Raw genomic sequence first — 14,716 nt, 5'->3', positions numbered from 1 at the left:
ATTCATTTAGCTAGTGTTAAAATCGGGCTTCTCACCTGAATGTCCCAGATATTCCTTAAAATAAAGTTAAGGTTTCTATCTGGTCTAATGATGATCCCGACATCAAGAATTCAAATTAAGTCTTTCCAATTCTAATGTTCTAAAGTTTCACCCGGTGTTTGGTTATGGCTTAGTCCGATCTCATGCTTACGAGTATGTCTTTCCAATCTCTTATACTTAGGTTAATAATTGCTTTAAAGTTTAATGTTCTAATACGTTCAAACAATCAAGTACTCTTACAATTGGGACGTTTTCCGATCTCATCAAGAAATTGAACAAAAGAGAGGGCTTCAATTCATTTCAAAATAAAAATTTACAAGTTATTCGGCAGGAGGGTCTCCCTTAGCCTACTTCCCAGATACATTCTCAATTCTCTCATCCCTTCCCTCTCTCTTGGGCTCCTCCTCGCTCTCTTCTTCATCTCTAGGAGCAAGATCCACCATCTAGGAGAAGTCTTCCCCAAGATAAGGCCTTTTGAGCTCGGCCAGCAGATCGCCATGTGCATTCACATAGGCGCCAGCTTCCCTCGTCACAGCCTCTTCTTCTTTCACTCTGATCTCTTCGGTAAGGCGAGTGACATCGGCAGTTCGGAGGGCTCGAGCTTCTTCTATTCCCCGCTCTAGTTCGGCTATCTTGTCCTCATAGGATTTCATCCGACCCTCAATCTCAGTGATATAGTCCTGAGTGGACGAAAGTTGGGCTTGGGTGGAAGCAGCGTCCTGGACTGCCTTCAGAATTTCCTACCTCAGGAGATGAGCCTTTTCCCTGATTATGTGTTGGTTCACCAGGCTCTCTATGCTCAAGCTCATTTTCTGAGCCAAGAGATTATCAAGGCTATCCAGGGTCAGGCTGTTTCGGTCATCCTGGAGGCATATGGTGGCACCCAAAACTTTGGCCAAGCCCGAATTTCCCCGAATTAATCGGTTCTTCTCTAGAGAATGAATGAGGACCTGGGCACCACGGGAAAGGGTTCTTACAGCAGGTTGAGAAAATCCTCCCTCAGCACTTGAGGGAATAGGCGGAGGTGGCGATTCTTCCTGTCGAGGAGGGGAAGGAGCGATCTCCACCTCTGGGAGCAGTTGTTCCGAAGGATGGGACGAAGAGCCCGACACTTCTCCCGAATCTTGCCTTGGTGTCTGAGATGCCGCGGCGGTCTTCATTTCTCATACCTTCTTAGAGACCTCTCTTTTTCGCTTATGGCTCTCCTTTGCGCCTTTGCCTTCGACCATTCCTGCACGAAAAAAAAATTAGTGAGATCACCTAAGTCAGGAGGCTAAAGATTTAGGTTATACCGATCCTTGGTCCAAGGTCAGAGAGCTGTAGTTCATAGTCCTCATTGACGATCATCTGCATTAGCCACCATCTCAGCTCGACCATTACGGCATATGGGCAAGAATACTTATAGGTGGCCGCCTGCTCCTTTAATTCCTTTACCATGGCCTCATCGTCTCTATTCAAAGTAATCTTTTTTGGAGCCGAGGGGACCAGGTACTGCCAACTGTGTGGAAAACCCTTAAAACCGTTCGGAATCTTGCTCCTCAATATAAAGAACCGGTTCTTTCAGTTCTTCAATGAAGAGGGGAGGTCCATAAAAAGCCCATAGTGCGGCTTGGCTTGGAAGAACCAGTACTCATCATCCTTCCAGCGAGTAAGCCTATGCAACTCAACAAAAACCTTCACTGTAGGCTCAAGCTTTTTGGCTCGGCATAACCCTCTGAAAGCCACCAGGATCCGCCATGAATTAGGGTGCACTTGGGCTACACTTACATGATGAAGCTTCGGAACGGCCTTAAAGAAATCGTCCAAGGGAAACCGAAGTCCGGCCTTTAATTGCTCTTCATACACCATGATCGCATCATTTTCTTCAAACAAGTGATTGGCTCGGAGATCGTTATGGCATCGTATAAGCTCAAAAGAGTCGGTTCGGAGGTTATACTCTTGACTAATGGACTGCAGGTCAGTTTCTTTAAGGACCGATGGCAATTTATCCAGGGAGAGATTTTCTACCCCAAAGTAGAGGCCTGTTTGGATTAAGCCACCTGACCACGGGCTAGGACAGAGGTTGCAGAAGGTTCAGGTCGACCACTTGGCTTAATTACCTCAACTTCATCCGATGTCCATAAGATTTGAACAGAAGGCGGGCTAGCAACTCTGACCCTCGGCGCTGCTCATTTTCAAGGAAAACAAAAGAAATTAACCAAGAAGAGAATCAAAACCCTTACCGGAATGTGATCGGCGCCGAAAAACTTGAGAAAACGACAGAAAACTCTGGGATTGCTAAGAGAGGTTCTGAAAATGACATAAGGAAATGACTGACTCACCTCGCCCCTATTTATACCCGTTTGAGCATTAAATGCTCGCAAAGTCCCAAGCGACGCATTGGTTAGTGGAACCAGCCGCTTTCTCAACACATTGCAAGAAGATTCTAGAAACAGAATAAAAAAAATCGAATAAATAAGATCGGTTAACCGAGGTCTTCAAATTGGACAAACTTCCTAAATCATGGATCGGCTAATGGCGATTCGTTTAGGGATCAGATCAGATATGCATATCAGAGATCGGAAAAGTAACTAACGCAATAATAAAATAAAAATCTTCAAATAAAATATCAGTTCATTTCCAAAAGATCGGATTACATCATCTGGGGGATCTCAAGAAATCGGATTACATCATTGGGGAAATCTTCAAATATCGGGTTACATCATTTGGGCGATCTTTAAAGATCAGCACTACTTCTTACATAATAATGGCCTATGTCAAAGCCTAGTCTTGTGGTTGAATCAAAAAGATGTGTTTGATCAGAAAGCCAGCCACAAGTATTGGATAGATGTGCAGCTCAGATAGGGTGACTACGACTCTCATGATAGTGAGCGGAGTCATCGTCGATGTCATCGACCAGAATTGAGCTGCAGTCGAGACGCCCGATGTGGTAAGGGGCCAAATGAACTGCAAGAGGCAGTCACTGACATTAAGATTGAAATTAGCAGTTCTCTTGCCAGAAATTGGTCCACCCATTACATCAGTAGACCGATTTGAAATCAGCACGTTCATCACTTTTGATCTTGATCGGTAAATTAGTCTAGTTCTCTCATTGTCATTAAATGTTGTCCTCATGGTTCTCCGATCGCCGGGATCATAAATTTTCAGGTGAAGGGCGAAGAAAACAGTCGAAAAAAGATCAAAAGCAGTCATCATAATCAGGATTATTACCGGAGATACTAGAATTAGAGAAATGGAGAAGCTGAAGGAGATGAAGTGAAACGTGAAGGGGATTTCTCATTGGTATATATAGGGCCCGAGCATTTATTGTATGCAGAAACCGAAGCGGATGCATCAGTAACTGAAGAATTAATTGCTTTGACTAAGGCACGTTAGATAAAAAGGAAAAATCTAGAATGGGAGAGATCGGGAAGCGATGGGGGGCCCGATATGAAGAGATCGGAAAAGAAAAAGGTCATAATAGAGAGGTTGGAAGGAATAGAGATCGGAAAGCACGGAGAGGTTTAATAGCTTTCAAATAACTCTCTTCATAATCAGAGCCGAGTTAGTTAAAGTGTTACAGCCATAATCAAATCTTCACCGCACGCCTCATTTGCAGAAATGCCCACCTAGTTGACAGATGCCAAAACAGTTATGGCAGTCCTATACACCTCGATCTCCACCGTTGATCATACTTGTAAGGACGGACCCGGAGCCCTTGGATCAAAAAGTAGACGATAGGATCGGCGCTTTTCATTCCCAGCCCTCGGATCCATCTTGTAAGGCAAGACCCTGAGCCGTTGGATTAAGAGAAGAAAGGATGGATGTTCTGAATGAAATCTCAACCCTCCATTTTGATTCTCTTTAATTCCCAGACGTCGGATTATGTCCTTTTGAATCTAAACCCTCCGTCTCCCCTGATGAGATCCTAACCCTTCATAAGGAGCACCCGTTCCCTATAAATACTTGCATGCAATACTGTAGAAGGGACGGACAAAAAAGGTGGTAGTGATTATAGTGGAAAGGCTCTGAAATTTGATTTAGTCTTGCTACTTTGCCATTCTAAGCTTTCATAGAATCGAGAAACTTCAGAAACCAGTTTTCTTAAGTATCTCCATTGAAGGAGTTCTGGACCCTGAAATTCTTCATTTTCAGTGTCGGTTCATTACTCTGCGAAACCATTTTTTTGTTCAGTTTCGTACTCATCGCCCTAACATCAGCATACAATTCTCCAAGCTTGACTTCATTCCAACCCAGTTACCGTCGCTTCGACTCAACTGCATTCCAACCTAGTTCTCGTTACTTCGAAGTAAGCATTAGTCCTTCGACCATCAGCTTTCAACTCTAAAATATTTGTGGTTCCAGAGTTAATTCAATAGCCTCAACCTCCCACAGGTAAGTGTCTAGACTATCATTTTGCCGAATGCTCGTGTTTTATTTTATCTGTTCTTGTTCCTGAAAATTCTATTATGTTCAGCCGCACTAAAATCCCAACGTAGATTATTCAGGCCGATAGTTATTTCCTGAGTCTATTTCTTCTATTCATTCATAAGCTTTATTTATTTCTTCTTAGTTTTCATTTCCTTCGAAAATAGGTGTTTTGGTTGTGGGCAAATTGTAGGTAACTTAAAATATTGGTAGAAGTATCTTAACGTGAAAGTTTTCGAATAAATAAAAATAACAAAAGGCCGAATAGTAGATCAGAGGAATAAGTTATGAGGTCAGGCTACGAAACAAGCCCAAAAGATAACATAATAGAGCAGGAATCGAGATGAGATCGGGTCCCTAACTAGCAACTAAAAGAGATCGGATATCGCCAGTCAAAGAGCTCTGATAAGGCGATCACATAGGAGATCGACGAGAAGTTCGGTCTTATATCCACCCTCTAGTTATAAGGCATCAGTGGGTTAAGAGAAGCTTTGCGCGGGTTTTTGGCGCCTTCAGGCGCTAGAATCCTTAGTTCAAGGTCCTTATGATATGCGATCCTAACAAATACTTTAAGAGATCGGGGGAGAGTTCTTACCTGATTCTCATTCAAAATTTAAATAAAACACGGAGATCGGAAGAGAGTTCTTATCCGAGATTCTCCATTAAAAAAAAACTTTAAATCAAATACTCTAAGAGATCAGGGGAGAGTTCTTACCTGATTCTCATTCAAAATTTAAATAAAACACGGAAATCGGAGGAGAGTTCTTATCCGAGATCCTCCACTTAAAAAAAAAAAAAAACTTTAAACCAAATACTTTAAGAGATCAGGGGAGAGTTTTTACCTAATTCTCATTCAAAATTAAAAAAAAAAACACAGAGATCGGAGGAGAGTTCTTATCCAAGATCTTCCACTTAAAATACTTTAGACTGAATACTTTAAGAGAGCAGAGGAGAGTTCTGACCCGATTCTCAGCTAAAACCTTAATAAAATATGTGGAGATCGGAGGAGAGTTCTTATCCGGAATCTCCCACTTAAAACTCTTAATAAAACATATCTAGAGATCGGGAGAAGCTTCTCACCTGAGCTCTCTTAACAAAAACCCAAATTAAAATAACACAATACACAAAATAACTCTACACAACACCTACTCACTAAGGGTCATCTCATGCACTCATGTTCTTGGGCAGCCCTGAATAGTGAAATATCAAACATTCCTTTTATCCATACAAAGGATTAACATTGTCATCCCGACCCCCTAATTATCAATTTTAATCTATAAAGAGCATAATATTAAATCTGCTTACCCTCATTAAGGGATGAGGTGGGGTGCCTAACACCTTTCTCACCCATATACGGACCACGAACTTAGAATATCTATTTTCGAAGTGGTTTCCTTTTTTAAATTTTATTACAAATGGTTTTCTTTAATTTCCCTCAAAATTAAAGTGGCGACTCCTCACTTTTCCCACTTCAGTGAGTGCTCGTCCAGGCGACCGCAAAAACCCTTGCGACATTACATGTAGATTTTTTTTTGTCACATCTTATTTTTATAGAGACCCAGATAGAGTCTCCTCTGTTTTATTAGTGCATGGCGAGTTTCCTTATTTACCTATTAAATAGTCCATATTCATTTCATATTTTCTATAAACCATGTCATGTCATCATAATACTCATAATCATTTCAAGTAAATAAAATACTTTATTTCATTCATATAAATTTAAGTACAATATTTATAATTTTATTAATAAATGTAAATAAAGTATTTAAGAGAAAATATACCTCTGCTAACATATGCTGGATCTGGCTCCTCCCGAACCATAGCATATACATACCAAACTCACACTAATCACTTTATCCATCATCTATACTCATCAATAACATAAATAAACAATTTAATTTCATCAAAAACCAACAATTCTCAAGCTTTCTCATGGATGCCAAAATTTAGAGGTTCTATTTACTCATGGTTTTCTTTTGATTCATGTAATTTTTAGTTGATTTAGCATGCTTACAAAGATTAAAAAAGGAAAAGAACTTATTTAGTGTAGTAACCTTATTTGATGGAATTCTCAACTTGATAAACCTCCAATTCTCCTCTTCTTTTTGCTATTAGACACTTTAGCAAGGTCTTAAGACAATTTTTAATGTTGGGAACTATAGGTTTTGTGGTAAAAATCTAAGGAAATTTCAGCTTAAATTCAATAAAAATGGAGGAGAGGAAAAGGGAAAGAAATTCGGCCAAGATGATGGGAGAAGAAGAAGAAGACTTCTCTTTTGGCTTTTTGTGACTTTGTCTTATTTTTATGTATTTATCCACAATTTAATTAAATTAAATTCTTAATTAGGTCACCATGACCTTATGCTTATGTCATTATTTGAGTTTTAATTTCATTTTCTTTTTCCTTCTTTTCTCCTCATTTTTAATTAAATTTCCATCAATATTTATTCACATTTTATTTCATATAATTTACTTACTTAAATGGACAAGTTGGTCAAAAATTATCTCTGAAGGTGAAAGATCAAAATACCCTTCGTTTTGCTTACCGAGCTAAAATTATTTGTACCGATTGATTTAATTTTCTTTGTGTTTTATTAGCAATTTATTGCCATCGAAACCTCAATAATCCTTCCATGGAGTCCTAAAAATTATTCCACAGGGTTTCTCTATGGGTCTATGGTCAGCAACTGTCTTTACAGTCGCTTCCCATTAAGTCACCAATCGCCAGAACCTCGGCTCATTTAACTGAGTTGTACTTCACTTCTTTTATTTTTCTTTAATTTTTACTCAGTCTGTATTTAGTCAATTTATATTTTCTCACTCAAGTTTGAGTGTAGTTCCAGAGATTCTGACTGTCCGAATAGACATTAGTCATTGGAACAGTAGAATGTACGGACTACCTAAAGTGAGGGCGTTACAGACCGGTACTTGGGCAATTATGAGATTCAGATATAAAGCTTGCTCACTCAAATTCGAGCAAACAGTAGAGAAATAAACATTCTCCAAGTACCAAGAGAAGAGAACTAAGAAGTAGATTCCCTAGCAAAAATGGTAGCAGCAGGTGAACAACACCTAACTCATCTAATTCTGTTTAAAGAGATCAATACATAGATAGTGGATGAAAAAGAAGCATTTCCCATCAACTTTGGAGAAATATGGATGACCCCAAGCTTCAGCTATTTGAAGCAAGGTACCTTACTAGATGATCAATTTGAAGTAAAAAAAGTGATTCAAAAATTAGCAAAGTACAGCATCATCAATTGTTGGTTATACAAAAGCTCTTTTCTCCAACCATGGCTCAAATGCATTCGCAAAGAGGATGGCTTGGTCGTCCTTCTCAAGATTCATGAGGGATTGTGTGGCAACCATGAAGGAGCAAGAACAATCGCCAAAAAAGCATTCAGGCAAGGTTACTTTTGGCTAAGCACGGCTCAAGATGCCAAAAACCTAGTTCAAAAATGTAGGAAATGTTAGGAACACAGCTACATTCGTTGCCTTCTAAAAGAAAAGCTTACCGCCATTAACAGTCCTTTGCCCTTCTTCTAGTGGGGTATTGATATACTTGGGCCATTTCCAAAAGCATCAGGGTCTAGGAAGTATGTCATTGTCACCATCAACCACTTCACAAAATATGCCAAAGCCAAAGCAACACAGTTCTTCATCGAATTGTTTCATTGAGAATCGAAAAAATTAATCATAAGCCACGTGTTACAATGAAACTCGGGCACCACAATCGACCAGATGCAAATGTAATGATTCGAAGGATTCCGTCGGGGGGTGGGGGGGTGGGGGGGAGAGTAATGATATAAACTACCCAAAACCAATAGACAACCAACCTAAGCATCAAAAAGGCTCGATCTACTTAGGACGAGAGTCATAGAGCTCAGTCAGTCCTGAACCAAGCATCAACTCTCAAAACATCTAAGCAATAAAAGGGCAACACATTCGCCCAACATATCCAAGAAATATCCAAACAAGCGTTGACATAGAAAGATAACCATGAAGCTGAAATTACAGACGTGAATCACAGGATAGGAGCGAACATGCCTAGATTCATGCCAATAAATTCAAACGACTCTCTACAACCTTAAGTTTATAAATTTCAATGACAAATACTCAAATCATGTACACTATCTATACTGCTAAAACTCTCTATCAAATTCCACTTTCATAAGCTCTTAAAACAATCTCTAACTTAAGTATCGGAGTAGTTGGTCATTAGGCCACCAACCTCACATTTTTCTTATGTTACAAGTAGACATGACACCAAGACTAGTCAAAGAGACTCATGACAATATCAATAAGTTTTCTTTAATTGATTAAAGTTATGAATTTATATTAACGTACTCATGTGGCCAACATTTTTTTTAAAAATAAATTTAAAATAATTTATAAAAATAGTATTATTTAAAATTCACTTTAAAAAAGTTCTTAATAAATAAAATGATATTAAAAAATCCAAATTTTAATTAAAAAATAAATATAATTGATTTAATAGAAGGTGATGTGGAAATTAAACATTGTGAATATGATGTAGGAGAATTCAAGGCCTGCTTAATGACTTCACATATAATGCAAGAAGCACATGGGTAAGATTAGTAATAAAATGTTGGATTTAGCTGCCAATTTGCAAACCATCCTCCAATCAATATTTTGACTAATCTTAGCCATGTGCTTCTTGCATTCGTTTCCCTCTTTCCGTCTTCTCTCTCTTAATTAAAAGTAACATATTGGACCTTAAACTTCTATTATATAGAGGTGCAGAAGCAGGATATGGGAAAGTGGGACACGATGCATGTGTACATTAATTAATAGCCTTTTTTTAATTATTATTTTTAAATTAATTGTGAATATGGATTTAATCCATTATATAGATTGAGCATTATAAGTAAATTTGGAATAAGTCTTCATATTTGACTTTCTTTTTTTGCAAGCATTTTCTTTTTATTTTTCTAAGATTAGTATAATTAATTAAGGAAAAAAGTCAAATTCGTCCCTAAATTTTGAGGTGAAGGTTAAATTTGCTCAAAGTCACCTTTTGAACCAAATCAGTTCAACACTTTCAATTAAAGGCTAATTAAGGCCTAGCACCTTTTTAATATAATATTATTTTTTTATTTTTTTTTATCTTTTTTTTGCATTAAAAAATTATTTATAAATTATTTTTGCACGAAAAAATTATTTTTGGGCTTTTTACAATATTCTTAATTTTACTAACGAAATATTTTTTTATGTTTAATGTAGGACTAAAATTGAGTTTCAAAGGGATCTTCTTAAAAATAATATTTTATTCTTTTTTCTTCAAATGACATGAAAAAATAGCTAATTACTAAAAAATTTTGGAAAAATTATTTGTAGGCATTTTCTATATTATTAATTTTTCTAACATGAAAATTTTTCATATTTGATGCAAAGAAATTTTACCATATTATTATTGTTTTTAATTTTACACAATTAGTTTTTCTTTTTAATTATTCTGGGTGCACCTGTATTTCACATGCTGGAAATCTAACAAGAGAAAACTAATTTGGCCTTAAAATGAAAGTTACGGGCTGATATGCATTGAAATTTAAATTTGGATAAATTTGATGCTCGCCTAAAATTTTAAAGGTGAGTTTGACATTTTTTCTAATTTTTTAATTACTGCTACTTTACGTTTATTTCACACGCTAAAATTTTGATAGTAGAGGATTAATTTGGCCTTAAAATTGAAGATATGGGCTAATATGGATGGAAACTTCAATTTAGGCAAATTTAACCCTGGTCTCAAAGTTCAAGGGCGAATTTGACTTTTTTTCCTATTAATTAATCTCATCAAATTAATTATCTTTACTTTGAAACAAATAGGAAGCAAAAAAAACTTGAATAATTGAAATTTCTTAAAAAAAATTATTTAAAAAAGATACTCATATATAACAAATTATAAAATTGTAAATATTTTTATTTGATTCCATTCGATTAATCATTTATTTATTAAATGAAAATCATAACTGAGTTGATTGAATTAATAATTTTTTATACTGTTTTATGATCAATTGTTGAAATATTTTTTTTATGTAGAGATTTTCAAAATAGAATTTATTTAGAGATTTATTCAATTTTTTTTCTTTAAGAGATATTATCATGCTTTTTTCAAAATCCTTTTTCTTATTTAAAGAATATTTTAAAGATTATTTCGAATTAATTACTCACATAATTTGTTGATTAGAATTCAATTGTTATAATGGGCACTAATGAGGAAGTAATTCCTTTTTTTTCATCTGAATTCAACTCCATGACGTTCAACTCCATGACGTTCAACTCCATGACGTTGCTGTGAGTTTCATTGACTAGTTCTAGTGTCATATTAGCCTATAACACAAAGAAAATATGAGGTCAGTAGTCTAACGGAGAGCCACTCCGACCCTTAAGTCAGAGATTGATTTGAGAAGTAGTGAACGTATAATTCAATGGAGAATTTTAGTAGCATCGAAAGTGTACTTGATTTGAGTTTTTGTCTTTAATATTTATAGATTGAAGGCACTAAAGAGCCATTTGAATTTATTGGCATGAATCTCAACATATTCAGCTCTTATGCCATTATTCATGTCTACAATTCTACCTTCATGGTTGTCTTTTTATGTCAACGCTTGTTTGGATGTTGCTCGGATATGTTAGGCAAGTGTGTTATCCTACTACTACTCAGATGTCTTGAGAGTTGATGCTTAGCTCGAGACTAACTGAGCTCTATGTTGCTCGTACTAACTAAGCCGAGCCTTTTTAATGCTCAGGCTAGTTATCGATGAGGACTTTTTTACCTTGTTTGACATTCTGATCAAATTTTTGACTTTTTGACTGTCATGTTAGTTATACGTTGGTTTTACTGACGTTTTGATTCAGTTTTAACTTGTTTATATCACTCAGTTATGCCATTCTAAGTACTAATTTAAATTTATTAACCTTGGATTCAAATGAAAATTTTTAAACATAAAATTTTCATTTAACAAAATTTTAAGTTTTCTTTAATTGATTAGGGCTATGAATTTATATTAGAGTACTCATGCAGAGAACATTTTATTTAAAAATAAATTTAAAATAATTTATAAAGACTATTATTTACAATTACTTAAAAAAAAGTTCTTAATAAGTATAATGATATTAAAAAAAGATAAAATTTTCAATTAAAAAGTAAATATAATTGAGTTAATAGAAGGTGATGTGGAAAATAAACATTGTGAATATGATGTAGGAGAAATAAAATTTAATAAATTGGAAAAAAAATATATATATATATATATATGCTAATAAATAAAATTAAACCAATAAAGAATAGATAGTAGCATTTTTGTTACATGCACTTAATTTGCATACAAGCTTATTATCTATATATAGCAGTAACTAAATCATATTGAGCTCATAAGAAGACTATCCTCTGTAGTCGAATTGCCATTAACTACTATGCAATTCAACCTGATCTCCCCATCAGTTCTTGTTAAAACACTAGGATTTCCCATGTTGATCATGGATTCCACAAAGTTTTCAAAGAAAGCACTCTGATTAGCACTAAAATTGTTAACAATGTCAACAATATTAGCCCCAGTAGTTGGGAAGAGTTTTTTATCACTTTGGAGAAGGCCTTCGTTGGATAAAAGATTAGAGAAATAGTTATTATCAAATGCTTCAAGAGTTGTAAAATAAAGATTGGTTGTGACAGTCCCATTTCCCCCTTGTGGGCATATTTGGTGAAGTGTTTGCAAATGCATTGTGTTCAATGTTGGGTCTGGAAAACTAGTAAAACAAGAAACTATTAGCTCAATTTTTGTTCAAGAAGAAACAAGCGAACAAAGACCAATATATTTTACCAAGTGTTAAAGGGTTCAGAGCTGAATTACCTAATTCTCAATAAGCTTGCCTTTGCTATCCTATCCATTGCAACAAAGTTCAAGCCTTAGTTTGAAGCTTACACAATAGAAGTTCCGACAAACTACCAACTCTACAAAATTCTTCATCTACCAGAAGCATCTGGACAATTAGCAATATGGTTAGTGATCCTTAGATCATACGACATCCGCTGTCCCAAGAACGAAGCTCAAAGCCCAAATGTTAGCTGACTTCATAACAAAATTCACTCCGGTCTCTAATGTCAAAAAAATGTCAACAAAGGAGCAGTGGAATGTATGGTCAGATGGGACCATAAGTTCATCGGGTACAAGAATCGAGATATCCCTCAAAGGGTCGTACAAAGCAAAACTCTAGTATGTAGCGAAGCTCACATTCTGAGCAACCAACAATGTGGTTGAGTATGAGGCTATTCTAATGGCACTTCAAATCATCAGAGAGGTAAGAGCTTAGAAAGTTTATATCTTCTGTGATTCACAATTGGTCGTTAACCAATTATAGAGAAATTAAGTTAAATATGGGAACTTGGGCAAGTATGAGATCCGAATCCAAAGCTCACTCACGCAAATTTGAGCAAACAACAAAGAAGTAAACAATCTCCAAGTACCAAAAAGAGATTCAAGAAGCAAATTCCCTATCAAAAATGGTAACAACAGATAAACAATACCCAACTCATCTAATTCTGTTTGAAGAGATCAGTACACTGACAGTGAACAAAGAATAAGCATTGCCCATCAATTTTAGAGAAACATAGATGACTCTAATCTTCAACTATTTGGAGCAAGGCACCCTACTAGATGATCAACTTGAAGTAAAGAAAGTTATTCAAAAATCAGCAAAGCACAACTTCATCAACGACTGGTTATATGGAAGATCTTTTCTCCAACCATGGCTCAAATGCATTAGCATAGAGGATTACTTGCTCGTCCTTCTTGAGATTCACGAGGGATCATGCAACAACTATGAAGGACCAAGAATGATCGCCAAGAAAGCATTCAGGCAAGGTTGCTTTTGGCCAAGTGCAATTCAAGATGCCAATGGCCTAGTTCAATTATGCAGGAAATGTCAAGAACACAGCAACATCCCTCACCTTCCAATAAAGAAGCTTACCACCATTGGCAGTCTTAGCCCTTCTTCTAATGGTGCCTTGACATACTTGGGCCATTTCCAAAAGCATCAAGGTCTAGGCAGTATGTCATTGTTACCATTGACCATTTCACAAAATGGGTAAAAACTGAAGCAACGCAATTCGTCAAAGTGCTATTTCAACTAGCCCCAAAAAAAGTAATCACAAGCCATGTGTTGCAATGACGCTTTGGGCATTGCAACCGAGCAGATGCGAGCCTAATGACTCGAAGGATTCGAGGGGACTAATGATATAAACTAGCCAAAACGAAGTTAAAAATTTAGTAGTAGTCAGCGTGTCAGTCAGAGAACCAGCATGGTAGTCAAAAGTCAAAAGCTTGGTCAGAATATCAAACATGGTAAAAAAGTCCTCACAGACAACCAACTTGAGCATCAAAAAGGTTCGGCCTATTTATGAAGAGCATTATAGAGCTCAATCAGTCCCCAACCAAGCATCAACTCTTAAGACATCCGAGCAATAGTAGGACAGCACACTCGCCCAACATACCTGAGCAACATCCAAACCAACGTTGACATAGAAAGACAACCATGAAGGCAAAATTGTAGGCGTGAATCACTGGATAGGAGCTAAACATGTCGAGATTCATGCTAATAAATTCAAACGACTCTCTACAGCCTTTAATTTATAAATATCAAGGATAAATACTCAAATCAAGTACACTTTCTACGCTGCTAAAACTCTCTATCAAATTCTACTTTCATATGCTCTCAAATCAATCTATAACTTGAGCGTTAATGTGGCTGGCCATTAAGCCACTGACCTTATGTTTTCTTTGTGTTACAGGCTTACTTGGCATTGAAACTAATCAAAGAGACTCAAGGCAACATCAATAAGCTTTCTTTAATTGATTAGACTATGAATTTATGTTAAAGTATTTAAAAATGAATTTAATTTATAAAATGTATTATTTAAAATTCACTTCAAAAAGGTTCTTAATAAGTAAAATGATATTAAAAAAAATATAAATTTCAATTAAAAGTTAAATATAATTGAGTTAATAAAAGGTGATATAGAAATTAAACATTGTGAATATGATATAGGAGAAATAAAATTTAATAAATTGGAAAATATATAAATATAAATATAATAAAGATGATATATATTTCAAGGCCTGCTTAATGACTCACGTATAATGCAAGAAGCATATGGGCGAGATTGGTCATAAAATGTTGGACTCAGCTGCCCGTTTGCAAACCATCCTCCAATCAATATTCCATAAGCTAAACCAAAAACAAACTCTAACGG

General features: G+C 36.0%; 1 protein-coding gene across 1 annotated transcript; it reads right to left on the bottom strand.

Moving 5' to 3' along the window:
- Positions 1-11,828: 11,828 nt before the first annotated feature.
- LOC131179432 (uncharacterized) lies at positions 11,829-14,045 on the bottom strand. Its single transcript, XM_058146278.1, has 5 exons — positions 13,958-14,045; positions 13,762-13,857; positions 12,888-13,006; positions 12,390-12,447; positions 11,829-12,205 (listed from the first exon to the last, which is right to left on the bottom strand). Exons 1-5 carry the CDS (start codon positions 14,043-14,045, stop codon positions 11,829-11,831), a joined length of 738 nt encoding a protein of 245 aa, XP_058002261.1.
- Positions 14,046-14,716: the final 671 nt, after the last annotated feature.

The sequence above is a fragment of the Hevea brasiliensis genome, chromosome 4 (genome assembly GCF_030052815.1).
Source record: "Hevea brasiliensis isolate MT/VB/25A 57/8 chromosome 4, ASM3005281v1, whole genome shotgun sequence".
Lineage (NCBI taxonomy): Eukaryota > Viridiplantae > Streptophyta > Magnoliopsida > Malpighiales > Euphorbiaceae > Hevea > Hevea brasiliensis.
The sequence above is the reverse complement of the archived record's forward strand: the minus strand, read 5'-3'. Positions and strand labels throughout refer to the sequence as shown.